Source organism: Thermobia domestica, chromosome 2, assembly GCF_964235325.1.
Source record: "Thermobia domestica chromosome 2, izTheDome1.hap1.1, whole genome shotgun sequence".
Lineage (NCBI taxonomy): Eukaryota > Metazoa > Arthropoda > Insecta > Zygentoma > Lepismatidae > Thermobia > Thermobia domestica.
In genome coordinates, this window is record NC_137455.1 from 384,920,103 (window position 1) to 384,947,882 (window position 27,780).

The 27,780-nt window shown below is 37.5% G+C and overlaps 1 protein-coding gene across 1 annotated transcript in view; it reads left to right on the forward strand.

Moving 5' to 3' along the window:
• The first annotated feature begins 917 nt into the window (after positions 1-917).
• LOC145679908 (tachykinin-like peptides receptor 86C) overlaps positions 918-27,780 on the forward strand; it is an 80,031-nt gene continuing 53,168 nt past the window's right edge. Inside the window, exon 1 of the mRNA XM_081750417.1 lies at positions 918-1,331. Within this exon, the coding sequence (XP_081606543.1) occupies positions 1,129-1,331 (203 nt within the window). The 5' untranslated portion in view covers positions 918-1,128. The remainder of the gene's footprint in view (positions 1,332-27,780) is intronic.

Consider the following 27,780-nt stretch of genomic DNA (forward strand, 5'->3'; position numbering starts at 1 on the left):
AAGTATGATAAATAAGTATATTAAAAGTACACGTACTTACTATTTCACCACAAGTACAAAAAGTTGGTAACCTCAGCACTAGTCAAGAATCAAAACTACTTCGCTTTTCTAAGTTGCAACAAAAGTCTTAAAGAGTCTTCATCCCGGCGAAATTAAAATACCGCTAATTTTACAGTAATTATGTGATATCTTCAAATAGATAAAAGATAATCGAAATGTGAAACAAGAGCGCCCTAGACAATATTATTTTACATGAGATACCGCTATCAAGACTTACTTATCTGCTTTCGATTTCGAGCCATTTTGAAAATCGGCATTTATTTTCGCGTTTCTGAACAGCTGAAAACGGAAAGCCACTAGGTGATTTGTGATAACGGTACCTCACGCAAAATAATATTGTCTAGGGCGCTCTTGTTCCATATTTTAATTATCTTTTATCTATTTGAAGATATCACATAATTACTGTAAAATTAGCGGTACATTAATTTCGCCGGTATGAAGACTCTTAAGAAAAAAGAAACATCTTATCAACACTTTGAAGATAATCTCAACATTAAGAAAACATAAAAGTGAATAATCTATTAACCTTCTATTAAACCATAATATGTACTCGTTTCACATTTGTCAGTACCTGCGAAATTTCAACAACACAAATAAACATAAAATCACATACATTAAAATCATTTCTCCAAACCTTTAATTATTTCATTCCACCATAAACAAAATATTCATAGATGTTGGTGTATAAATTATCAACGTCTGAATTTCTTTTTTTAAAAAAGAGTTTATTGCTATAACTACAATATTTCTTCCGTACATCTCGTTCTATGTAAATCGTAGATAACACATAAGCGTAGTAGTATTTTTCTTTTGTGATTTTTTCATTTTTTTAAAAGACAAACTATAATGTTTCGTCTTTTGTCAGTTTTGTGTTGTTTTTGCTTCCACAAAACTGAGTACGAACAAATAAACTAGGTGCAAAATATTCTTGATCCCTGGGGCGTAAAATACCTGAATACAATTCTCTCTAGAACAGCCTTTAATAAATTCTTAACTTTTCCCTTTGTTTGCTCTTTACTTGAGCATACCTAATAAAGTTTCTATTTCCTGTTTACAGGGCATCGTCGTATGCGGACTGTGACCAACTACTACCTCGTGAATCTGAGCGTTTGTAATCTGTTGATGGCCTTCCTCAACTGTGTCTTCAATTTCATCTTCATGCTGAACTCCAACTGGCCCTTTGGCACCTTCTACTGTGTGGTCAACAACTTCGTTGCCAACGCAAGCGTGGCAGCTAATGTCTTTACTCTCACCGCCATATCATTGGACAGGTAAGTTAGACACACTTACAGTTGTATATACAAGGGATTTATTGTAAATTTATTCTATGATATGAAAGCAAGGGTACTTTCAACAGTAGTCAAAATGGAAAATTAATAGTTCGGGTATATTTGTGTACTTCAATACTCATCTATACCGTCCAATAAAATGCCCGATTTTAGAATTAAAATAAGCAACCCTAATATTCTAGCTCGTATAATAATAATGGTTTGGGTACAAAACCTCGCGGCCAGAACCTCGCGGCGACAACCTCGTGGACCAAAACCTCGCCTGGCCAAAACCTCGCCTCCCAAAACCTCGCGGCCCAAAATCTCGCCAGGCCGAAACCTCGCCTGGCCAAAACCTCGCCGCCCAAAACCTCGCGGGACAAAATCTCGCCTGGCCAAAACCTCGCGGGCAAAAATCTCGCGGGGCCAAAACCTCGCCTGGCCAAAACCTCGCCACCCAAAACCTCGCGGGCCAAAATCTCGCCGGGCCAAAACCTCGCGCCCCAAAATATCGCCATACCCAAAATCTCGCCTGACCAAAATGTAAATGTTCCAACAGATGATAAGGATGACGGTATAAAAGACGCTGTTTCAGAAGAAGTATCACGGGTATTTGACCAAGTCCCGCGATACCATATGAAAATTCTATTTCTGTATTAGAGGATTTCAATGTGAAGGTAGGGCGACAGGATATTTTTAAACTGGTTATAGGGAAAGAAAGTCTGCATAAGGAAAGTAATGACAACTAACGAGGTTAGTTTCGTGAACTTTGGAACATCCAAAAACTTAAAATTTTAACAAAAATCTAATAATATTTATGAAAATATGAAACAATATATGAGTTTTTACGACGTCCCTTGATTATGTACTATAGGTTAAAGAAGGCGTAGATGACCAGGATGAAGGAAATGATCGAATAAAGAAAGTGGGAGGAAACGGGAATAACCCGAAAAAGCCCACGCACACGATGTTTTGTATGTTGTTATTATTATTATTATTATTATTATTATTATTATTATTATTATTATTATTATTATTATTATTATTATTATTTGTAATGTGGAATTGCATATTAAGAAACACATTGGGTAAATTTTAAAGAAAAGTTTCATTCGCGGCGAGGTTTTGGCACGGCGAGATTTTGGGCGGCGAGGTTTTGGCCCGGCGAGATTTTGTCCCGCGAGGTTTTGGGCGGCGAGGTTTTGGCCACGCGAGGTTTTGACCACGCGAGGTTTTGGCCCGGCGAGATTTTGTCCCGCGAGGTTTTGGGCGGCGACGTTTTGGCCACGCGAGGTTTTGGCCCGGCGAGATTTTGTCCCGCGAGGGTTTGGGCGGCGAGGTTTTGGCCACGCGAGGTTTTGGCCCGGCGAGATTTTGTCCCGCGAGGTTTTGGCCGGCGAGATTTTGGGCGGCGATGTTTCGGCCGCGAGATTTTGTCCGTATACCAATAATAATATCAAATGACCACTATTCTTTCATCCAGTGAGTTCGGAAATTTTTTCTTTACTACTTTGACCTACACTCGAACTACTGCTATTAGCTTTGCTTGGACAATCACTTTTGTCTATTGCAAAGAATCACACAAATCACTGAAATTTGATGGTCGTAATTCACAAACATTACATTCGTTACGATCTAATTTACGGTTTTTAATAAAACCTTGTCTGACATATTTATTTACTTAGTTTTTGACAGTTTATGCCTTCAATATTTAAACAAATTACCCAACAGCAGTCACTGTCTCTCGATCTCTTTCAATGTTTGTAGTCGCAATGAATAAGTTCGCTTTTAGGAATAGACTAGAACTTATTAATTGTTCTTTCTCTTCTACTTGTCAACCGATTTTTTAATAAAACATTCCCTTTGAATACAACAATCGAAGATATTTCTATTACGAGGCACATCCAGAAAGTAACTTTCCTACGCGTTCCAAGCCTAGGAAACCGTACCGGTATGTTGCGTGAAGCGACTGCGTGCACGCGAGAGAGCAAGGTCCTAGCATGGCACATGCGCCAGCGGAACTTTCCTAGTGCTCTCAGTAGCGTCGTGGCAGTGGTTGAAGCCGGACGTTCCTATCCCAGCTCTAGCCGCGTGTGAAGTGTGAGTGGTGATAAAATTTTTGAATGCACGGGGCATAGCGCCGATTGAAATCCATCGTCAGCTGTGCCAAGTCTATGAGCTTAACATCATGAGCAAGAAGTTTCTGCACATTTCCCGCTCCTTATTACACATAATTGTCACAGAGCGCCTGTTGTTCAAGAAGTTGGATGCCAGTTGGTGTCAAAGCAATTGACTCCGGAACACAAAGCAAGGCGCATAGGGTCAGCACTGACATTTTTGCAACTATACAGGCTTTGTGTTAGAGGTCTGCACGGGGTCGGGCCCACAAAACATATACCACTTCGGGCCCGGGCCATAAATTTTTAAATATATAACCATATTTTTCGGCCATTTTCGGGCCTAACTTTGTAACTACATTGTATAATGATATTTATTGGACATTCTTTCTGGAGAACTTTTAAAACACAACTGCAAACTTAAATCTCTAATTGCTGTAAATAAAAACAATTTTGCCTTAATTATTATGTTTCTGTAATTCGGGCTCATTTCGGACTCATTTGATTATCACCCGAGCTCGGGCCTAAATGCTGAAACATATTTCGGATTTGGGTCGGGCCTCACATTATAAATTCACGGGCCTGGCCGGGCCCAGGCAAAAATTAGCGGTCCATGCAGACCTCTAACGTCAAGTCAAAATCGACACTTCCGCAAATACACTTTGCGGAAAACGAAAAGGGTGTCAATTGTTAGTGCTAGTTAGTCCTGCAAACACAGCATTAGTACTCCTACGTACGGAAAGCTATTTATAAATTAAAGTGACGATTCTAGCTTAACGTGAAGCAAAACCCGTCACATTTACAAATAATCCTTCTGCACAACAAAAAAGTTGACAATCATTAATACTACGTTATTCCTGGCTATGCTCGTACGTACGGAAAGTTATTAACAAATTAAAATGGCGTCAAGCCAAAATCACCACTTCTACAAATAAGCTTTAAGAGAAACGAAAAGAATGTCAATTCCTAGTGCTACTAATTCAATGTTAGTGCTCCTACATACGGAAAGTTATTAGTTAACTAAAGTGGCAATTCAGGTATGACGTCAAGCTAAAATCGCAGCGTTTGCAAATAGTTTTGCAGAAAACAAAAAGGGTGCCAATCGTTAGTGCTAGTCCCCCTACACACGGAATGCCACTAGTAAATGAAAGTGGCGTTTATGGCTTAACGTCAAATAAAATTCGTCACATTTACAAATAACGTTTGCGCAAAACTAAAAGGATGCCAATCGTTAATGCTACGTTACTACTACAAGCACAACTTTAGTGCTTCTACGTAAAGAATATTATTAACAAATTATAATTGTCATTCTGGCTTGACATCGAGTCACAATCCCCACTTCTACAAATTAACTTTGCGGAAAACGAAAAGGATCCGAATTGTTAATGTTGGTTAGTGTTCATACGTATGGAGAATTAACAAATTAAAGTTGCGATTCTAGCTTCAAGTCAACAAAAATCGCCTCTATATGGTTTGCCGTAAACTAGTGCAAAGGAACCACGAGGAAAAACAGAAAGGTATCATGTCATGAATTCTCTTATGATATAAATTTAAAGATCTAATAGTTAAAAAGTTATTTCACAACAAAACCCCGATATTAGTCATCAGTGGCGTATTTACGATTTTGTTTCGGGAGGGGCTTTGCTAACTTTCGGGGGGGCTTTGCCTGGAAATGTAAAAATTCTGCAAGATATTTCATTTACTTTACTATACTAAGTAAGATTTCGGGGGGGGCTTAAGCCCGGAAGCCACCCCCCTAAATACGCCACTGTTAGTCATTTCATAATAAGTACTGGCAACCATTTGGTCATAGTATATTTTACAGCAGGCATTTTGACAAGAGCATAGAACCGACTGTAAAATACAACAGAAAAGGAGCGATTTCAAATTTTATGAGTATTTGAAAAATCATAAGTTATATTTTACATGCAAGAAATAACTAAGTCCCACTAGAAGATCTTTGAAAAGAAATGTCATGCGTAAAAACTAAAAACAATCCCACTTTTGTTATTAATAATTCAAATAAAGTCAGTAATTGCACGATTATAAATCCTAATCAGCCCACACATATATCAAACACTTTCAGCCGTAAACAAACATGACAAATCTTGCACTTGAAACTAAACAAAACCTTTCTTTCAAACGCGTTAATCATGGGATTACTAGTAAGAGTATTAAGAACCACAACTAAAGCACTGACGAGAAAATGTGATAACTTACTAATGACTATTGACAGAATTAGATCAAATAAACACATGTTGAGTGAGAGTAATAGTCGGAACTGTATACTACGGCAAAGTAAGTCCCTGTCGAATTACAATTCAACTCAAGAGGCATAATTGCTTATTATGCTCAGTAGATCTACCATTAAATGCTAAATAGGCCCCTTCCAAAGAAAACTCTGCGATCTCATATTGCAACAACCCTTAGATCTACGTTAGTCTTTAGGTGATCAACAGTAGAAAAAAGATTTTTAATTATTGATAAAATGGCTATTCAACCACAATTACAATATCTGAGATTTTCTTGTTTACCTCAACCATAAGTTGGTGGGCAATATGGAAATTTTAAAACTTTTCTCTGCCTTGGGAGAGCTGTTTTATACTTTGATAAAGTCTCTTCTTCGTAACTGCATCTAGATATTCTATCCTTGGTCTTCCTCTTTATGAGTTTCTTTCTGGCTTTTCCCTCTATCAGTACGGTGATCCAATCGGAGTGTCGAATAAGTGGGCCAAGCATGTTCTTTCTTCTTTTTCCTATTATCTTCATGATATGTCGTCCTTCATTAGCTTTCTTTAGTACGTCTTCATTCCTTTTCCTTTCGGTCCATGATATGCGCCAACCCCACAAAATGCTTCCAGCTTGGATATTTCAGTTTTTCTCAATGTCCACGTCTCTGATCCGTAAAGTGCCACGCTCCATGCCAGGATCTTAATAAATCATTTACGAATGTCCAACGACACGTTTCATGATGTTAGTAGTCCTCTTTTCCTATTGAATGCTTGTTTAGCCTGCGCTATTCTATTGAAAAAGAACATGCAAATATTGCTTCCAAAAATCCTGCTACAAGTAAGTGGTACGGTGTTCACAAAAATGTTATTCGGACCACATATAAGGAATTATTGCTAAAAGGACATTAGTCACTACAAACAAATGGAATCATCGCCTGAAACCAGTTAGATTGACAGATATTTCAGAGGAAAAAGGAAGTTTTCAATTTTTAGTGGCGAAGGAAAACTGTAATATTTTGAACTAACCTAGCACTAACGATTAGCACTTTTTTCCTTTTCCGCAAAATTTATGCGATTTTCGCTTCACGTGAAGCCAGAATCGCCACATTACTGTATTAATAACTTTCCGTTTTCAGGAACACTAACGTTGAGATTATGGCACTAATCAGCACAGACCTAGCACTAATTATTAACACCCGTTTCATTTTTTGCAAGATATACGCCATTTTCACTTGACGTTAATCAGAAATCACCACTTTAATTTGTTAATAACTTTTCGTGTGTAGGAACACTATAACGCTCTGCTTGTAGCACTGACGAGCACTAAAGTAGCACGAACGATTGATACCCTTTGCGATTTCCGCAAAGCTTGCTTGTTAAACTGGTCATTTTTACTTGATGCCAAACCAGAATTGTGATTAAAATTTGTTAGTAACTCTTTGTACATAAGTGTATTAACATTATGCTTGTAACAGTAACGATTAATGTAATTTTTGTTATGATTTTCAGTTGTGTCTATTTTGATTTCGTTCATAATACATGCAAGTTTGTTGGGATCGTAGTACGGCAAATGATGGATGCTTTAAAATATTATATAATACTTTAGATAAAGTGAATACTTTCAGATATCTAGGATCAATATTAACAGACGAAAATTATATTCATGAACAAATTAAATGTCGACTAAAAGCAGGGAATTCGTGTTATTATTCAGTTCAAAATCTCTTGTCGTCGCGAATTCTGGCGAGGAATTTGAAGCTTAATATATACAAAAACGGTAATCATGCCTGTTGTTCTGTATGGTTGCAAGACATGGTCACTTACTCTGAGGGAAGAACGTAGACTGAAATTATTTAAGAACAAGATCCTGAGACGAATATTTGGACCCAAGAAGAACGGGAATTGGGAATGGCGGAAACTTCATAACGTGGTAATATATACGGTTTACGAAACACTGTTAGGGTCATCGAATCGGGGAGGTTTCAATGGGCATGTCATGTACCCAGAATGGAAGAAAGTAGAAACGCTTTCAAAGTCTTGACTGGAAGACCAACCGGAAAACGACCATTAGGAAAACCTAGGCACAGATGGGAGGACAATATTAAGATGGATCTCGCAGAAATGGGAATTCAAATAGAAACTGGATCCAGTTGGCTAAGGATAGAAGTCAGTGGAGAACTTTTGTGAACGCGGCATCGAACCTTCTTGTTCCAAGGAGTTAGATAGTTTCTTTTATTTATCCCTTTAACTTTTTCATGGTCTCTCTTCAACTTTACTAGGATAATGTTGGCGGGCCTTATAAGATTGTGATATTAGTCCCTCCGCCCGTTACTCTACACAATAACTCTTGAGGGAGGCATGGTGGCTCAGTGGTAGAACATTTACCTTTGGTGTGTGAGGTCACTGGTTCGATCTCCGACGAAGTAAGTTTGTGGTGGACAACATCATGTCCGTGGGTTTTCTTGTGGTACCCTCGTCTCCTCTCATATTCTCATTCCATTGATCATCACTTACTTGCCTTAATTATCCGTCTCCCTTAGCCTAAAGACCATAATCATGGGACGTTAAACTGAAATATTTCTTTTATAATAAATCGTGATCGAAAGCTACTTTTTAAAAATCTTGTCTTTTGTAATGTAGATCGATTATCTCAGCCGAATTCGTTAATGCAGTATATCGTTTAACACCTTAACCGATAACGGTGAGTAACAGTGTCTATCCATACCCTATACATGGAACAATGAGTGTTTCAACTTCCAAATAGTTAGTTCATTGGCAAATGCAAGTTTTGGGTGATTCCAGTGACATAACTAAAGGGGAGGGGGAAACGGGGCTTCTTCCCCTGGCGCCGGATTGGAAGGGCGCAAAACTGGGCAAATATTTATTTTTACTATAAGGCAAGGGAAGTAGATTTATCAAACTAAAGATCTTCAAAAACATTCGGATTTGCAGTTATTATGATAAGACTACAAGAATATATCAAGCATGCTACTTTCAGATCATTTGGCAATCCAATACTAATTAGTTGGTGTTCTATCTTATACTAAAAATGAAATTATGTACTGCAATTTTCAAATCAACCTTTACTACTTGAAGAAAAATAGAATAGGAGAATTACTGTGTGATGCCAATATCAAGTGTAGTCGGAGAGCATTTTGGTTTGCTTGATCAGGGAGTGGGAGACGCTAAGCTAAGCTGTTGCCCCGGGCGACAACTAACCTGGTTGCATCGATGTCCCTCCAGAACTTTTTCTTTTCTTTTTTCTTAATTTTTATGTCATCTACGAGGGCTATCCAGAAAGTAGATTACGTTTTCGTCTGTGTCCGCTAGGGGCGGGGCTAGCGCGGCCATCTTGGGGTCAGAGCGTTGCGCAGCTCAGTCGGCATCTAGCCGTGCTAGTGAGAGGTTCGTGCTGTGCTCCGTTAAGATACTGTGACGGTTTGAAATGTCTGCGTTAATTGAAAATCCCGCGAGCTGCGAGGTGCGTGCAGTAATAAGGTTTCTGACAGCACAAAAACTGTAAACCGATAGAAATCTATCGGCAGCTGTGTGAAGTGTATGGGGACAACATTATCACTGAAGGTGGAGTGCGACAGTGAATCATAAGATTTAAAAATGGCCGAACCAATGTTCACGACGAAGATCGAAGTGGGAGACCCAGCAAAGTGACTGCCGAACTTGTCGATAAAGTCGATGTTAAAGTCCGTGAAAATCGAAAGTTCACAATAACGGAACTTTCTTTGAGTTTTCCACAAATTTCGCGAAGTTTGTTGCACGAAATCATCAGCGAAAAGCTTGGTTACCACAAGTTTTGTGCAAGATGGATTCCAAAAATCTTGACAGAGGACCACAAAAATCAGCGAATGGCTGCAGCGTTGCACTTTTTGGACGCCTACAATAAGGATGGTGACTCTTTACTCGATCGCATCGTTACTGGTGACGAAACATGGGTGAAACACGTGAACTGTGAAACGAAATTGCAATCAATGCAGTGGGGGCACACAGGTTCTCCCCAAAAACCCAAGAAATGCATGCAAACAATGTCGGCAAGGAAGATGATGGCGACTGTTTTTTGGGACAGAAAAGGTGTGATTTTGGTGGACTTCCTGGAAAGAGGCACTACAATAAACGCTCAAAGGTATTGCCAAACTCTGCAAAACCTCAGAAGAGCAATTCAAAACAAGCGCAGAGGAATGTTGAGCTCTAAGATCTTGTTGATTCACGACAACGCCCGGCAAATGTCACGCGTGAAGTTCTTGAATCTTTTCAGTGGGAGTTGTTTCCTCATCCGCCGTACAGTCCCGACCTGGCACCGAGCGACTTCCACCTATTCCCAGCAATGAAGAAGTGGCTGGCTATGCAGCGTTTTGATGACGACGAACAGCTGCAAGAAGAGGTAACGAAGTGGTTGAAGTCGCAGGCGGCCGAATTTTTCGACGAAGGAATTTCCAAGCTCGTACATCGCTACGATAAATGCCTTAATTTGAATGGTGACTATGTCGAAAAGTAGTATTTGTGTGTGGCTTTCATCTGTATATAATAAAACTAGCAGCGTTCACCCCGCTTCGCTGGGGTCACCCCGGAACGCAATAAACTTTGTTACTTAGATAATTTTTACTTTTTCGCTTTCAAGTGATATGATAAAAACCATAGAAGATTGCAGTAAATGTTAACATTATATCGCCTGTCATTTATGTTAACCCGCCGAGTGACACGGTCATGTGGGTTGCATATAAATACGGTTAGATTTAGCTATGATGAGCTAACAAAGGATTTCTACGTTATGGACACTTGAATGGTCAATTATCTCAAGACACTGGTAATTGAAAATTAAAGTGATATGATAAAAACCATCTAGGGTCCAAATCTTAATAACCCCCCAAAAATGAAAGAAATTGGTTCAGCCGTATTAGCGTGATGAGCTAACAAAGGATTTGTACGTTCTCTTTTATATATATAGATTTGTTTCCTATACTTTGTTGATTTTTTATTCCAAAACGTAATCTACTTTCTGGATAGCCCTCGTATTTTGTTATTGTTTTACCTTTTTATTACTTTTGTTGTCTAATTTATCTTTATATTCTCTCGTCTATATTTCATCAAGCTTCTATTCAATTTAGACTTCTTTGGAAATTACAATTTTTATCATTGTTTTTATTTTCGAATTGTTTTACTGAACAGCATTGACCATTCGTGACAAGGTCAAAAGTCTCATCGCTATTGTCTTTATTAAACACCCAAACCATTCAATCAATCATGCTAATTACAATTTGAATTTGTTTACTTCCCACAGCTGGCGCTACATACAAGTTTCTTTACACTTATATGACACGTTGAGTGCACAATGGAATAATAATGAACTTTGTGGCCATTTTGAACATGTTTGATCTTTAAGATCTTTATCTGAAGCTTATTAACTAACTAACTAACTAATTCTATGGTCTATGGAACCCGGAGGTTCAATGCCGTGTTCACAAAAGCTCTCCACTGACTTCTATCCTTAGCTAACTGGATTCGGTTTCTACTTTGTATTTTTATTTCTGCAAGATCAATCTTAATATTGTCCTCTCATCTGCGCCTAGGTCATCCTAATGGGTTTATTCCCGTTGGATTACCAGTTTACATTTTGAAAGTGTTCCTACTTTCTTCCATCTTAGCTACATGACCTGCCCACCTAAGCCTTATAGACTTGATGACCCTAATAATGTTTGGCAAACCATATAAATTATGTAGTTCCTCGTTATGAAGATTACGCAATTCCCCATTCACATTCCTCTTGGGTCCGAATATTCTTCTCAGAATCCTGTTCTCAAATACTTTCAGTTTAATTCTTCTTTCAGAGTAAGCAACCATGTTTCGCAACCATACAGAACAACAGACATGATTATCGTTTTATACATTTTAAGCTTCCTCGACAGAATTCGCGACGACAAGAGATTTTGAACTGAATAATAACACAAATTCCCTATCTTTAATCGACGTTTAATTTCTTCGTGAATATGATTTTCCTCTGTTAATATTGATCCTAGATATCTGATAGTATCTACTTTTCTAAAGTATTATTTAATATTTTGACACATCCACAATTTGCTGTATACCGGTCCCGATGCACTTCCATGTATTTAGTTGTCTCCGCATTTACTTCTAAACCCATGTCTCTGCAAGCGTTTAATAAGATCTCTGCATTTCTTTCTATTGTTCTCCTATCATCCATTATTAAATTTACATCATCAGCATACGCCATAACCTGGTGAATACCGTTCAACTGTAGGCCCTGGTTGCTATCTTTGATTTTCCTTATAGCGTATTCCAGAACGAAGTTAAATAATAATGGCGACAACGCATCTCCTTGTTTCAGGCCATTCTCGATGTGAAAGCTCGTAGACAAAAGTTTTCCTACCCGGACTTTACTTTGGGATTCATTTAAACCTATCTTTCTTAATCTGATTAGCTTTTTCGGTATTTCAAATTCTGTAAGAACGTTGTACAATGTTTCTCTTCTAAGCGAGTTGTGAGCCTTTCTAAAATCAATAAATAGTTGATGTACCTGGGCTCTGAAGCTTATTTGAAAGCTTGAAATGTTGATGTCCAAATATTGTAAATAGCTCTTATAATAGTGAAACAGTGTTAGCTTTTACATTTAGTTAAACTTGTCATACAAACTTTTCGTCTCTGTTTCTGACAACTTTCACAATTAAATATAATTTCCTTGTACTCTGAACACCGCATATATGACTTCATACAAACCATAAACATTCAAGGAAGGTATAAAAGGTTAGTGTCAATGCCAAGGTGAAGCGCGACAGGTGATTAATAGAACAAAAAATTTTTTATAAGTGTTTTGTCACTGTAAATAGTATCAACAAAGCACTGAGGGCAACCTAGAAAATGTAAGAAAATTGTTGCCCAACAGATTGGGGATGTCGTCTCCACCACCAGCTTTATGAAAAGCTGGTAACATCAATATTTAAATTGTATAGTTCTTTCATGAAAATACATGAATACTAAATTCGGGATGTAGCTTTAACAGAGCTAATATTGTAATTATAAATGAAATACACAAAATACATATTTTTTAAAAAAATGCAGCAGAATTTGGGTAGGTAAAATAAAATCTTTGGTTCGTAAAATGTAATGGTTTGTAATGTAAAGTCCCTTCAATATATCAGCTGATTGCAATACATTTAAGTATTGAGGTAGCTCCATGACCTTTCGTCCAACGAAGTTTCTCTGTCAAAATCTTATGCACACTCCCCTCACAAACTCGGTGTTCGTGGTTTTATTCAAAGGCTGGTTTTACGAAACCCAACCCCCTTTCTTCTCTTATCCATAAAAGGTAACAAACTTTAAATGTTAGGAAACACCCACAATCACATTGTCTTGATGTAAATCGAAAGTTTTAGAAGGTTTAGGACATAAACCTCCAATGATCAATATCACAAGCGTTACCCTCAATTGACCTCACAGGAGGTGACATCGTCCACCGTGAACTTACCAATATAGCTGATGAAGTCGAAAATAAGAATTTCCACAATAAAATAATGTTTATGTTTGCGGATATAAATCACTTCACTCTGTAGAAAGCATTGTCTGGCATGTTAGTCAATATCAAAATATTGACTCAACAAAATAACATGACAAAGTATAGCTGACATTTGACAAGATGTATATTGTGTAAAAGTAGCAAGTAAGGGAAAATGTCAGGATAAGGAAAAAGATATAGACATGTGCCAGGTAAAGGACTTCTGCCATTGCATCTACCTTAATGAACCGAACAAGTTTTACAAACTGCTTGAAAGAAGCTTGAGCCCACATGAGTTCAAATCTTCTTGAAAAAAAATAATTAAAAAAATTGTGACATACACAAGAATCGAACGACGGACTTTCGAGACCATATCTCTGAAAAAAATGAAATCTTTGAGTTTTACGTCCCACGCTTATGTCGGTTAGGCTAAAGGAGACGGCGATGATGAGTAATGAATGAAATGGTGGAATGAAAAAAGTGGGAGGAAACGGGAGAACCCCGAGAAAATCCACGCACACGTTGTTTGTCCACCACAAAGTTCACTTGGCGGGGGCTAGGATTGAACCCGGGTTCCCAAGCACCACAGTTGAACGCTCTACCACTGAACCACCGCGATCCCACCATATTTCTGATCATGTAACATAAAGATATATAATTAATTTGACAGGTAAGCGTATAATGGAAAACATGTGCAAAGATGAGATGTACTAATTGATATATCATACTAAGCTGAACGAAATGAAATAGGTAAGTGTGCATCCTCATGCGTAGTTTTTGAACAAGTCTAGAAAAACTTATTTTTGTACACCTAAAAATGTATATGGTGTGCGATAGCTACGTCACCTATTACGATGTAAATGAACCTGAAGTATGCCATCATCAAGGTTTTCAATGTGACACGCTAGAAAGATAACAGTATATTATATGGTTAAGAAAATGTAGCCCAAAATTATGATAAAAAATTTACTTGACCACTTGGGTCAAATTTACACAGGTGATAAAGGGATCCAATATACGTATTTAGAGATAGGAAACCGAAGGTCGAAAATGGCCAGTTCAAGCATCACGCCATCTTGAAGTTACAGCAATTTGTGGGAACAAGTTCGAAATATTAATAAAAATGTATTATCAAGTCAATATAACCTGCTTTATTGTGCATAACACTACATCTGAGTATGTAAGGTTCAGTACAAACAAAGTACTGCTGCACTGTACGTACCAAAAACCCACAGAGACTGCACAAAATGACGACCACCAACCACGATAGATGTGCCTACAACCTGAATGGATGTATCACAACGCGTAAGGAAATTTTGTTTCACTCACTCAAATATTCCCGGCGTCTCTTGCACAATTAAGCAGGCAGTTAAGACTCTTGCAAGCAAGTCCTCCTGCGATTCACACACCAAGGACTTGATGTGTCCTCAAAGGAAAGAGTCGAGAGAGTTAAGATTCTGGGAGTGTGTTGACCACCGGATGGGGCCTCCTCTTTCAATCCAACGATTACGTAATTTTGTATCCGAATAATGGCGAACATCCACAGCGAAGTGGGCAGGTGCACTGTCATGTTGCACCCACACTCTCGCACGGATATCTAAAAGTACAGTCTACAATAGTTCAAGCAGTACATCACGAAGGAAGGAAGGTCCCAATACTAACACATATACTCTTAATAGTAATGCCCATAGTACTTGTAATAATAATAATAATAATAATAATAATAATAATAATAATAATAATAATAATAATGCAGTGAAATCTCTACAAACAGGCACCGACGAGACATAATTATTTCCCTGTAAATCAGAGGTGTACCGTTAGACAGACATAACCCAATTTCAGCGTAATCACTGTGAAAATTCCCCACCATAAAGAAAGAAAAATGTCGTTGAGGAATGTGTTTATAATGAACGTGACATGGAAAATATAATATTTGTGTGATAATTTCCTTATTAAGTACAAGTTATACCTGTATGGAAGTTCCTTAACACTCTTATTGACTATTTTAAAAGTAAATGTAACCCAATAAGAGCATGCAACATCTTTATTAGATACTGAAATGTAGACAGAAGAAACTAATTGTGATAATTTATGAATTACTTGCCAAAAAGATGGAGTGGATGTCAATTTTATGATTAAAGCTTCTTTATAACTGTTTGGCCAGTGGAAAAAATATACAGGGTGGCCCAAAAGTAGGCTATACAGTCTTGTACTGATAAACTCATTGCATTTTATATAATTTCTTTTTGTTATCCACCAGGTAGACTTAGTTTCTTTATTATTTGTTCTTAATGTACTTTTAGTTATACCTTAAGCTCGGAACAGCCGAAGCAAACAAACCTATAAGCTACATTGTTATACTTGATCAATGCAGGGGTGTATATCTACTTTTGGGCCACCCTGTATTGAAGACTTATTTTCAAATTACATATAAATTTTCTCAGCGAAATACGAATGAACTAAGACTAATTTCTGCGTGTTATGAAGAATTACTAAAACATCAGAGATAAAATAAAACTGATCTAAGCATGTTCGTAAAATGGATGGTCCTCTTCTATGAAAATATATATACGCTGTTGCCAGAAAAAAATCTGTTCCTATTATGAAGGGAAACGCTAATGAAATGTGTCCGTTATGGGAGATTTCACTGTAGTAACAAAGAATCAGTTATGAATACTACATTTGATGTTACCAAACCATTCCGTTCTGCAATGCTACATCAAACTTCCTAAAAAAAAAATTGGAAAATGATTTTCCCTTTACAGAAGTATAATGATTTATAGCAATTTATATTTTATATTAACTCAAAAGTACATTACAACACCAATGTTAATGGACTGTGTGAATCCGTTTGTTATTTCAGCTGCTCATTTAATATTCATTGACTTGCGTTCAGATATAGAATGAGATATCACCCACAACAAATATAGAACAATATCATTCATGATTAACACATCATGAAAGAGAAATGTTCAATTCAATGTATATGACTTTGAATAATGGACTCTTTCCAATAACAGTTTTTACATATTTAATTATCCTATTTATGCATTAGTTCCATTTGCAAGTTAATATTTATATGTATTTGGTGTAAAACAAAGAAAAAAGTCCTACATAATTGACTGATTAACGCCAAAGTCAAACTGCTTAAGAAACTTCAAATTTACATAGTACATAGGATTTGTGACGTAAAATACCACTAAGGAAGGATATCTGGAAATTTGACGTAGAAAATTAAAAATTGGATCGAGGTTCCAACTGCTATAAAGTGCTCATATCTCAGAATCACTTAAGCTTAGAGACGTGAAATTTAATATTTGGATTTTTCACTTAACTAACTCTATGAATTGTGGAAACCCGGAGGTTCAACGCTGCGTTCACAAAATCTCTCCATTGACTTCTGTCTTCAGCCAACTAGATCTAGTTTCTACTTTGTATTCCTATTTCTGCGAGATCCATCCTAATATTGTTCTATCATCTACACCTAGGTCTTCCTAATGGTTGTTTTCTGATTAATTTCCAGTTAAAACTTTGAAAGTGTTCCCACTTTCCTCCATTCTGGCTATATGATCTTCTAGACTTGATGACACTAACAATGTTTGGTAAGCGGTATAAATTATGCAGTTCCTTATTACGAAGATTCCCCATACCTGTTTCTCTTAGGTCCGAATATTCGCTCTAGGATCTTTGTCTCAAATACTTTGAGTCTACCCTCAGAGCAAACGACCATCCATCGCAGCTATCACAACAGGCATTATTATCGTTTTGTATACTTTAAGCTTCAATTTCCTCTTCAGAGTTCTCGACGAGAGAAGAGTTTGAACTGACTGATAACATGAATTTCCTGCTTTCAGTCGACATTTAATTTCTTCGTCGAAATAATTTTTGTTTGTTAACACTTATCCAGGATATTTGAAAGTATCTATTTTGTCGAAAGTATTATTTGATATTTCGACGATCCATAATTTGCAGTAATAGATTTTCTCACTTAAAATAATTTACACTTCTTTCAGAGTTTCTTGATATTTTAGGTAGAAGTTAAGAAAAGAGGTTGTGAGGGAAAAGGGGTGGGATTCCATACATTATAAAAGTTGTTCATATGTCGGAATAACTATAAGAAAAAGCATGTTTAAAAAATCTGAGGTTATTTTCCTACATAATCAGCTGCATCATATAACGAAATATTCCTTTCGCACAGACCTGTATTATGTTGTGTAATTGTATTGAGTATATGTGCTTAGTTGTGATACTCCTTCGTGGCTAAGTGGTTAGCGTACGCGTCTTTAGCGTGGGAGACCCGGGTTCAATTCCTGGTGGGAGCTCATGTGGTTCGGATTCTAGGTTAATCAGTAGGTCTCGTATCATATAGCCTCGCTGCTGAAAGGGACGTTAAACTCAGACAAAACTGAACTCAACTTAGTTGTGTAATTGTTATGTGTCTTGTGTAACTTTGATGCTCAATTTAAGAACTTTAAATAATGGAGGAATAGAGTAGAGTAAAAGGAGTAATAATAAAATCTTGAACCAATACAGTCTCAAACCTATTATTTAGATTTTATTTAAAATAATTGAACAGGTCTTCAAGTGTTTCTTGATCCTTGACTTAGAAGGGAAGAAAACAAATGGGAAGAGAAAGAGCAAATATGGCAATTACTGTAATCATGTTCATTACCTTTGTGATCCTTTACAGTTAGACATATTAAGTATGGTACTTGGACTTTCCATTAAAATAATTACTTTCTGAGATTCGAATATATTTTGCGTGTGTTTGACCTAGAAAGGAACAAGAAGGGTGATGATTATTCACAAAGTTTCCCACACGAGGAATTCTAATTTCATCTTAGGCATGCAGTTCAAGCGAATTCGATATGAAAGATGCAAAAGAAAGAACGCAATATATTGACCGCAGTAACTATAGAAGCACTTGTTGCTAAAGTTATATAAAGAAACACCAGAATATAAAGTACTTTTTATATTCTGCGTCAGACGTTTTTGTTTTATATTAGTTATATAACTTCCTCGATCATTGAGAAATGGAATGAAATGAAATCTGTCAGTTTAACGTCCCACGATTGCGCTCTTGAGGCTAAGGGAGACGAATAACTAAGGCAATTGAATGTTAATGGAAGAATTGGTGGAATGAGAAAGTGGGAGGAAACGGGAGTAGTCCAAGAAAACTCACGGACACGATGTTGTCCACCACAAACTTACTTGGCCTAGGACTGAATTATGCACCTACCACAACACAGATCTGAATACAAGAAAAATGTTTATGTGGGATGTTGGTCGGAAACACGTAAGTCTGGAAATGGAATCAATTTAAGGTTATTAGTGCAATTGGTCGAAGAGTGGTTAGAATGAATTGGCCTCATCTCTGTATTAATGATCGATTTTCTTGTATGAAGGATCCTACACACGTATGCAAGATTTATCGGTTGTTTGTTTCAATGTAGCTATTATACGACCTTTCCCACTAATCATTTTTAATTAGCCAAGTCTCTGTACTTGGTCGTTTCCAACCAAAGTCGTAGATAAATTATTTTTCTTGTGTTCAGGTCCTGAGCATGTATGCGAAGTTTGTCAGTTTAATTCCGGAATACCCTGCATATGTATTCTGTAGTCCTCCAAAAAACCGTATTGAGTTCCTTCGTGATTAAGCGGGTAGCGTACACACCTTTGGCGTGGGAGACCCGGGTTTGACTCTCGGTGGGAGCTCATGTGGCTCGGATTCCAAGTTAATCAGAGTTCCCGTAACAAATAGCCTCGCTGCTGAAAAGGACGTCAAACTCCAAGTCACCTCACCTCACCTCACCAAAACATCCTTTAAAAAAATCTCGGTAATAGTATACATGAGAACCCCCTGATCTGCGTTTCTTCTGTGTTCTATTACCACTTCTACATGAAATACCATAAATTTTCTACGTAGTGCAATAATTAGAAGTATCCATGTGCACAAGACATGCGATATGCGTTAAATCCCCCCCCCCCACACACACACATAGTCATAGATAAAGTACAAGGGCACTACACATGCAGATATAAAGTACAGATACGTACTTTTTTATTTTCGTATCAGTCGATAAGTAAATAAAAGTCGCTTTGTTACCCCCTTTGTAAGTTCGTACATACTCAATGAATAATCCCTAAAAGTATGAGCGTCCTGCTCCTTCGGGAACTGATGCAGCTTCATGTATACTATATCCAAAATCTCTTCTGGACCGCCTTTGGGACCGAAAAAGAGGACATGTCTTGATGAAAGAGGGTATCTGATAACCCTAAGTCGAAACCTTCACGAAGGGATTTTAAGAGATGGACATAGAATTCAGGCTTCAATACAAAAGGACGCAAGGGAACAAAGGTACACAAAAATGAACATACATTTAACACCCTTTAGACAGTTTTCCACGATTCCCACAAATCTTCACCATCGATGCGGAAGGCGTTGATAGACCTTATACATCGACAAATCCCACATGGCTTAGATACTCAACTTCATTGGCTGCTTTATATGTTTTGTGTTTATTCTAAGACGGACAGCATTTAGTGTCAGATATTTTAAGGAAAACTTGACAACCTTGAGAGAAGAATGAGAGTTATACATTTTTCCTTATCCTATCTTTTATGAAAATGTAATTAATTTCTTCTTTTATGATACGTGTCCTTATTTGAGAGCAAACAATACACGCTTTGTTGAGAAACAGTACGACTGATTAAAATGTCACTTTTTTTAAAAAAAATGAGGTGCTCTCTCTAAAATTAAAAATAAGAGAGGAGACTTAAGTTTAAAAAAGAAATTGAAAGAAAAATAATGAAAAATGTCAGCAGCAAATGTATTCGCTTTGAAGAATGAAAAATAAAATCCTATTAAACAACCTTGCTTGCTTCTAATTATAAAATAAACAATAGAAGATCGAAAAATGTTTATTACGCCAATATTCATTGTCTTTACATTCTTTCAAGTAAATTTCTGCATTCTCTCTTATTGTCAAATACCATGGCTACTCACTTTTTTTAAAAAAATTAAGTCACTCTCCGAAGACTTTTTTTAAAAAATTAAAACTTATAATGCCACCTTGGAGTGCAATACGTCCCCATCATATAAATATTAAAAGTACTGTTTACTTTAAATTGATTTTTTGGGACCGCGGTGGCTCAGTAATGCCCTCCCCGCTGGTCTACTGGTTAGCACGTGTGCATTTGGTGTACATGGTCTCGGGTTCAATTTCCAGTGAGAGAGCATTTGTGATTTTAATTGTCTTCGATGTTTCTGTGTTCGTGTCGTGCCCCTGTCGTTCTAGGTGATTGGAAAAGCTAGTTAAACGAGCGAAACAAGTAAGATTAGTAATAAGTAGTTTAAGTAAGTTAATGAAACATGTTCGGTGAGTCAATTAACTTTTAAAAAATAGAGCGTTCATGTCTGATGCTAGGGGTCGCTGGTTCGATCCCAGCTCGCGCCAAGTGAACTTTGTGGTGGACAAACACTCACACAGTGTGCGGGTTTCCTCGCGGTTCTCCCTTTTCCTCCCACTTTCTTCATTCTACCATTTCATTCATTTCTTATCATCATTGTCTCCTTTAGTCTAGCCAGCATAATCGTGTGACGTAAAATTTAAAGATTTCATTTTGTATTGCTTCAATTTCTCAGTGTCAAAATACACTATAAATCTTAATCTTAACTATATATAATACTACATGAACTGACATAAAATAAAAGGGTACTTCTGGTCAAGGGCGCCGATGTTTCTGTAAATTTGAGGGCGCCCATTCAGATGCAGAAGGTATATATATGAGAATATTAAGACAAATTGTATTCAAATTATGCCAAATAATGTATATTCATAAATACAATAGGGGGGCTCACATGAGCTTTGGGGGATCGGCCCTTCCCCCAGGATCGGCGCCCTTGCTTCTTGTTGACGTGGAAGGATGAAATTTGGCATGATTGTAGCTTTCCTGGACTAACCGACAGAAAAATTGCCATTTTTTTAAAATTTTTAGGGTGTCTAAAGATGGGATGAAGAATTTCCCCATGTTATTTAAAATGTCTTTTTTTGACATATAATCTCATGTTTTAGGTACTTAGAATTAGAATAAAAACTTGAAATTCGGTATACTTGTACGTTTTCGATAGCATTATCTAAGGAAACCAACAAAAATAAAAATTTCCAACTTTAGTGTGTCTTTATGGGGAAGTGAAAGATATTTCCCATGTTATTTATATGGGACATGTTTTACACCCCAAAATTATTGAGCACTTCCTGTAGGGCTACAATGACTAAATTTGACACGATTGTAGGTTTCCGGGACTAACCGATAGAAAAATTACCAAAAGTGAAAATATTTAATTTTTAGATGGTCTAAAGGGGAGATGAAGAAATTCCGTATGTTGTTTAAATGGGTCATTTTTTGGACCTATAATATATCTTAGGTATTTGTAATTGGAATAAACACGTGAAATTCAGTATGCTTGTACGTTTTTGTTATCATTACCTAAGTAAATCAGTAAAAATAAAAGTTTCTAACTTTAGAGTGGTCTTATGGTGAACTGAAAAATCTTTCCCATGTTATTTACATGGGACGTCTTCTAACTAACTAACTCTATGGCCTATGGAACCCGGAGGTTCAATGCCGCGTTCACAAAAGCTCTCCACTGACTTCTATCCTTAGCCAATTGGATCCACTTTCTACTTTGTATTCCAATCTCTGCGAGATCCATCTTAATATTGTCCTCCCATCTGCGCCTAGGTCTTCCTAATGGTCGTTTTCCGATTGGTTTTCCAGTCAAGACTTTGAAAGCGTTTCTACTTTCTTCCATTCTAGCTACATGACCCGCCCACCTAAGCCTTCTAGACTTGACGATCCTAACAATGTTGGGTAAACCATATAACTTATGTAGTTCCTCATTATGAAGTTTCCGCCATTCCCTATTCCCGTTCCTCTTGGGTCCGAATATTCGTCTCAGGATCTTGTTCTCAAATACTTTCAGTCTATGTTCTTCCCTCAGAGTAAGTGACCATGTTTCGCAGCCATACAGAACAACAGGCATAATTATCGTTTTGTATATTTTAAGCTTCAAATTCCTCGACAGAATTCGCGACGACAAGAGATTTTGAACCGAATAGTAACACGAATTCCCTGCTTTTAGTCGACATTTAATTTCTTCGTGAATATGATTTTCGTCTGTTAATATTGATCCTAGATATTTGAAGCTATGCACTTTATCAAAAGTATTATTTAATATTTTAACGCATCCATAATTTGCTCTATTCCGGTCCCGACGCACTTCCATGTATTTAATTTTCTCTGCATTTACTTCTAAACCCATGTCCCTGCAAGCGCTTAACAAAATCTCTGCATTTCTTTCTATTGTTCTCCTACCATCCCCTATTAAATTTACATCATCAGCATATGCCATAACCTGGTGAATACCGTTCAACGCTAGGCCCTGGTTGCTATCTTTGATTTTCCTTATAGCGTATTCCAGAACGAAGTTAAATAATAATGGCGACAACGCATCTCCTTGTTTCAGGCCATACTCGACGTGAAAGCTCGTGGCCAAAAATTTTCCTAACCGGACTTTGGGATTCATTTAAACATATCTTAATTAATCTAATTAGCTTTCTCGGTATTCCAAGTTCTGTAAGAACGTTGTATAATGTTTCTCTCCTAACCGAGTTGTACGCCTTTCTAAAATCAATAAATAGTTGATGTACTGGGGTATTGTATTCCCACTTTTTTTCGAGTAATTGGCGAATGGCAATATTTGATTGATTTCGTCTAAATCCGCACTGATAATCTCCAATAATTTCATCTGCGTATGGGGTCAGTCTTGCTAACAGAATATTTGAAAGGATTTTATAGGATGTTGACAGAAGAGAAATGCCTCGATAGTTATTACAGTCAGTTTTGTCGCCTTTCTTGTGAATTGGAACAATGATTGTTTCTTCCCACTCCTGTGGCAATTCTTCCTTGTTCCAGATAAGGAGAATGAGTTTGTGTATCTTGTTCCACAATTTCCCGCCTCCAGCTAAAATTAACTCAGCCGGAATTTCATCTACACCCGGAGATTTGTGTTTCTTTAAATTCTTTATAGCGGTTTCTGCTTCTATTCGGTTGGGTTCTGGAATATTGGGACGTCTTTTACACCCCAAAATGTTTAGGCACATCCGGCAGGATTAGAATGATGAAATTTGGCATGATTGTAGCCTTCCGGGACTAATCGACAGGGAAATTGCCAAAAGTGAATATTTTTAATTTAAAATTATTGTCGCATGTCTATAAATATGTTATTGTAGGAATATACTTTGATAACGAATTTGTCCGGTATTTCTTATAATGTTAGTATGTGTATAATCGCCAAAGACATGTATGTGGGAAATTTCATGAGAAAAGAGCAGTAAATAAGAACAATAAAACGAAAATAAAACTTTCTTGTCCATTTAGCAACTTTGTTTTACTCATTCTAATTTTAGTATTTATAATTATTTTCTTATGAAATTTACCACAAATTTACATTTCCCGATTGTACACTTAGTATCAGTATTAAAAGTACTCTGCAAAATCATTATCAAATTATATTCTTACAAGAATACAGTTATAGATATGCGACAATCATTTTGGACATTATTGTATGTATAGTAAGATGTCCATATCTAGTAATCCCTTAGTGCTCAAGACATCACTTAACATAAAGTCCTTAGTCAGTCGCGTTCAGTCCTTTGTATTTAATATTTGTTTTAGGAGAATTGTAAAGGGAGATGGGAAGAAAAAGGAATGGGGCTCAATTTTTGCAATAAGATATTCATATTTGAGCAAGAGACATGGAATTTGGTATTTAGGGTTTTCATTTAAAATAATGAAATGCATGTTTCAGCGTTTTTAGATAGTTGACGTAAAATGGAAAGAAAAAAAGGTCACGGCAGCTTAGATGCTAATACGAGCTGTTCGAATTTCGTGCAAGAGAGACGAATTCCATATGAAAGTCAACGAAGGAGGAATACAAAATATTCGGCGCAGACACGCGTGGCTGATTTTGCTAGTTACAAATAAGAGAACATTATGATATCAGTACAAAAGAATATGGTTACAAGGGTGTCATAAATCTTTCAATATTCTGGCATACAATACCTGCATTTATTACCAACGATGTTATAAATAGAGGATCTGCCCATATGTATCTTCATTCTATTAAATCTATGGGGCCAAAAAAATAGCCGAGCATCGGCACGTCTGATTGGCTACTCTCGTTTCTGCCATCGTCTGGTTGGCTACTTTCGTTTCCGCCATGATTGTTGGCTCAAAACATTGCGATACTTTGGGCGGAGTGAGCAGAGTGGGAGTGGCGAAATTGTGACGTATGGCTTCAAGATTTTGTTGTAAGGGCAGATCCTCTATTTTATAAGATCCTTGTTTATTACGGTACAATGGAAGGAAGTTAACATTTAAAGTATAGTGCCTCGTGTTGGGCTGTCTGCAGACACCTTACTGTCTGCTACCATGTCTTCTCCTTAAAAGAAACCTAATCGCTGCGAAATTAAAATACCGCTAATTTTACAGTAATTATATGATATCTTCAAATAGATAAAAAAAATTAATTGAAATGTGGAACAAGAGCGCTAGACAATATTATTTTGCATTAGGTACCGATATCATGACTCACCTAGTAGCTTTCCGTTTGCAGCCATTTAGAAACGCGAAAATAAATGCCGATTTTCTAAATGGCTAGAAATCGAAAGCAGATAAGTGAGTCATGATAACGGTATTACATGTAAAATAATATTGTCTCCCGAGCTCTTGTTCGACTTTATCATTTATCTATTTGAAGATATCACATAATTACTGTAAAATTAGCAGTATTTTAATTTCGCCATGATGGAGCCTCTTAAAGGCAAAGATCCCTGTTTTCACCTTGTGCTGGTTGGTGAAGCATAGTGATTTCAGGAAGTGTACTATAGACCGAAACAGGTAGTAATCTAAAGGGGCAAGGTCAGGACTATATGCGAATGTGGGATAAATTCTATGTCACCAACTTCATAAATTTTTTGTTTGCTTTTCCTACCAGACTATTTTTTCGTTAGTCTGTTCCAGCAGAGTCGCTTTTGATTCACTAATGCAGGATATTTTTCTGGCGCAGTGAATATACTTTCTCTTCAACTGTTTGCAATAAAAGTCAACATTGATAATACGACTGTTATCGAACGAACTCCAATTTAAGTATCCCCACGTAGTTCCACTACACGCAGAGTATAACGTTATGCTCGAAACGGCACTGTTTGACGACCAGTTCTCGAAGTTGATCGTTGCTCAACCACTGTTTTTGCACATTCGGATTTTGAAAGAATACGCACTTTTTATCTTCGTCGCATGTGGCAAATCCTTTCAGGAAACGCATATTATACGTATTTTCCAGTAGTTGTCGACACACATCCAATCTCCTCTGAACCTGAGCTAGAGTCGACTCATGTGGCACAATACGACAAATTCTGATGGTTTTCCTGAGTTCGTGAAGGTGACGCAGTACAGTGGACTGGAACATATAGAGTTCGCTTGAGAATCGTCATGCGCTGGTGGATAGATTTTTTTAAGTGGGGTGTTGCATGACCTCAGAATCTATTATCCTCGGGCGGCCGGATCTTAGCTGAACTTCGACATTGTTGCAACATGCTTGAAATTTCTGGAACCAACGAGGTGCTTGCTGTGGTACATTCAACCCTCCCCTTTCTCATAACAAATGTTTTAGGTTGCTGCTGCAGCGTTATGCCCGAGTTTGAACTCATGCAGTAAAAGCTGACGTAGAAGACGTAAATGAGTGCTCATCGTCACTGCAAATAACAGCTGACTGAAGATATTGACAGAGTAGCGGCCTCCCTGTTAAATAGTACGCTTGCCACATTATTTCTTGAGCCAACTTGACCTTATACTTGCTGTCGATTACGGAGTATACACCTGCACGATGTTTAAGTTGTGGTAATATTGTAAGACTTATGAGTCACCCTTGTATTACATAAAAATATTTTTGTCTTATGACTGTATTTTTTGAAAGAAAAAGTCAAAGTATTAAAGAATTGTCATAATTATCAATTGTTTGAGTTTCTTTGTATTAACCTTTGTGCAACGCCGAGGTTATGAAGACCGGGACTTTCTACATGGGGTCTGAACCACGACTGGAGTCTACGAGTACACGGACCATTATGTAAGGTCAACTCTCAGAGTATAGACCGCTCCCCACCACACCGAGGTTATGAAGGACGGACCTTCTATATGGGGCCTCTACCACGAATGGAGTCTACGAGTACACAAGCCATTATGTAAGGTCAACCCTCAGAGTAAGGCCGTTCCCCACCACACTCTCTTTCCGCCGAGAAAACTGGAATACAGGAAAAGGCCATTAGCTCCTACTATTTTGCTCCAATTCGTTCACTTTGTTTAATCTATTTTAGCCTCTTTGTCTCTCTCTTTCTCTCCTTTTCTCACTCTTTTTCTTGCTTATTTTCTCTTCTCTTTCTTTTCCTTTCTCTTTACTTCTCACCTTTTATTTATCTATTTACTTCCCTCTCTTTATGTTTGAATATTTTCCCTAATTTTTTATATTTCCCTCTCTTTATGTTTGTATATTTTCCCTAAATTTTTATGTATCATTTGTTCGTGTTACACAGAGTATTGAATCTAAATTAGGGTCCGTATACATTTGCCTCATTCCATGATTCCTTCCGTTTCGCTATTTTACTAAAAAGTACATTTATTTTATTGATTGTAAAGATGGTTCAACCGAGCGGTATATGATTACATTAAATTTTAACTGTTTCATTTTAATGTCAATTCTCAGAGTATAGGCCGTTCCCCACCACACACCCAGGCTATGAAGGACGAGACCTTCTATGACGGATCTGAACCACGACTGGAGTCTACGAGTACACAAGCCATTAGGTAAGGTCAACCCTCAGAGTATAGGCCGTTCCTCATCACACCGAGGTTATGAAGGACGGGTCCTTTTATATGAGGTCTGAACCACGAATGGAGTCTACGAGTGCACGGGTCATTATGTAAGATCAAACCACATAGCATAGGCTGTTCTCCACCACACCAAGGTTATGAAGGACAGGACCTTTATATTAGGTCTGAACCACGACTGGAGTCTAAGAGTACACAGGCCATTATGTAAGGTCAACCCTCAGAGTATAGGCCATTCACCACACTCAGGTTATGAAGGACGGGACCTTCTATGTGGGGTCAGAACCAAGACTGAAGTCTGCGAGTATGCTTGACTTGTACGATTTGACTTGTAAAACGCTTGCGTCAAGCTTGAATGGAACACTAAATGCAAGTTTGTTCCCATGTAACTTGGTTACAGGAATCTAGCTTGCGGCATGCTTGTACTTTTTCCAATCAAGCTGGATGCAAGCTTGGCCGATTTGCAATTCAAGCCTGGAGCAAGTGGTTTGCAAGTTGTATCTGCTACTAGGGCCTCTAGTAAATAATGCAAAATAGATAGAGAAATTTGAATAGTCTTATTGGGCTGTGGTGGGTAATAGGGAAGCCCTTCTAGCTGTTGTACCAGCTAACGCGTACGCCTTTGGTAC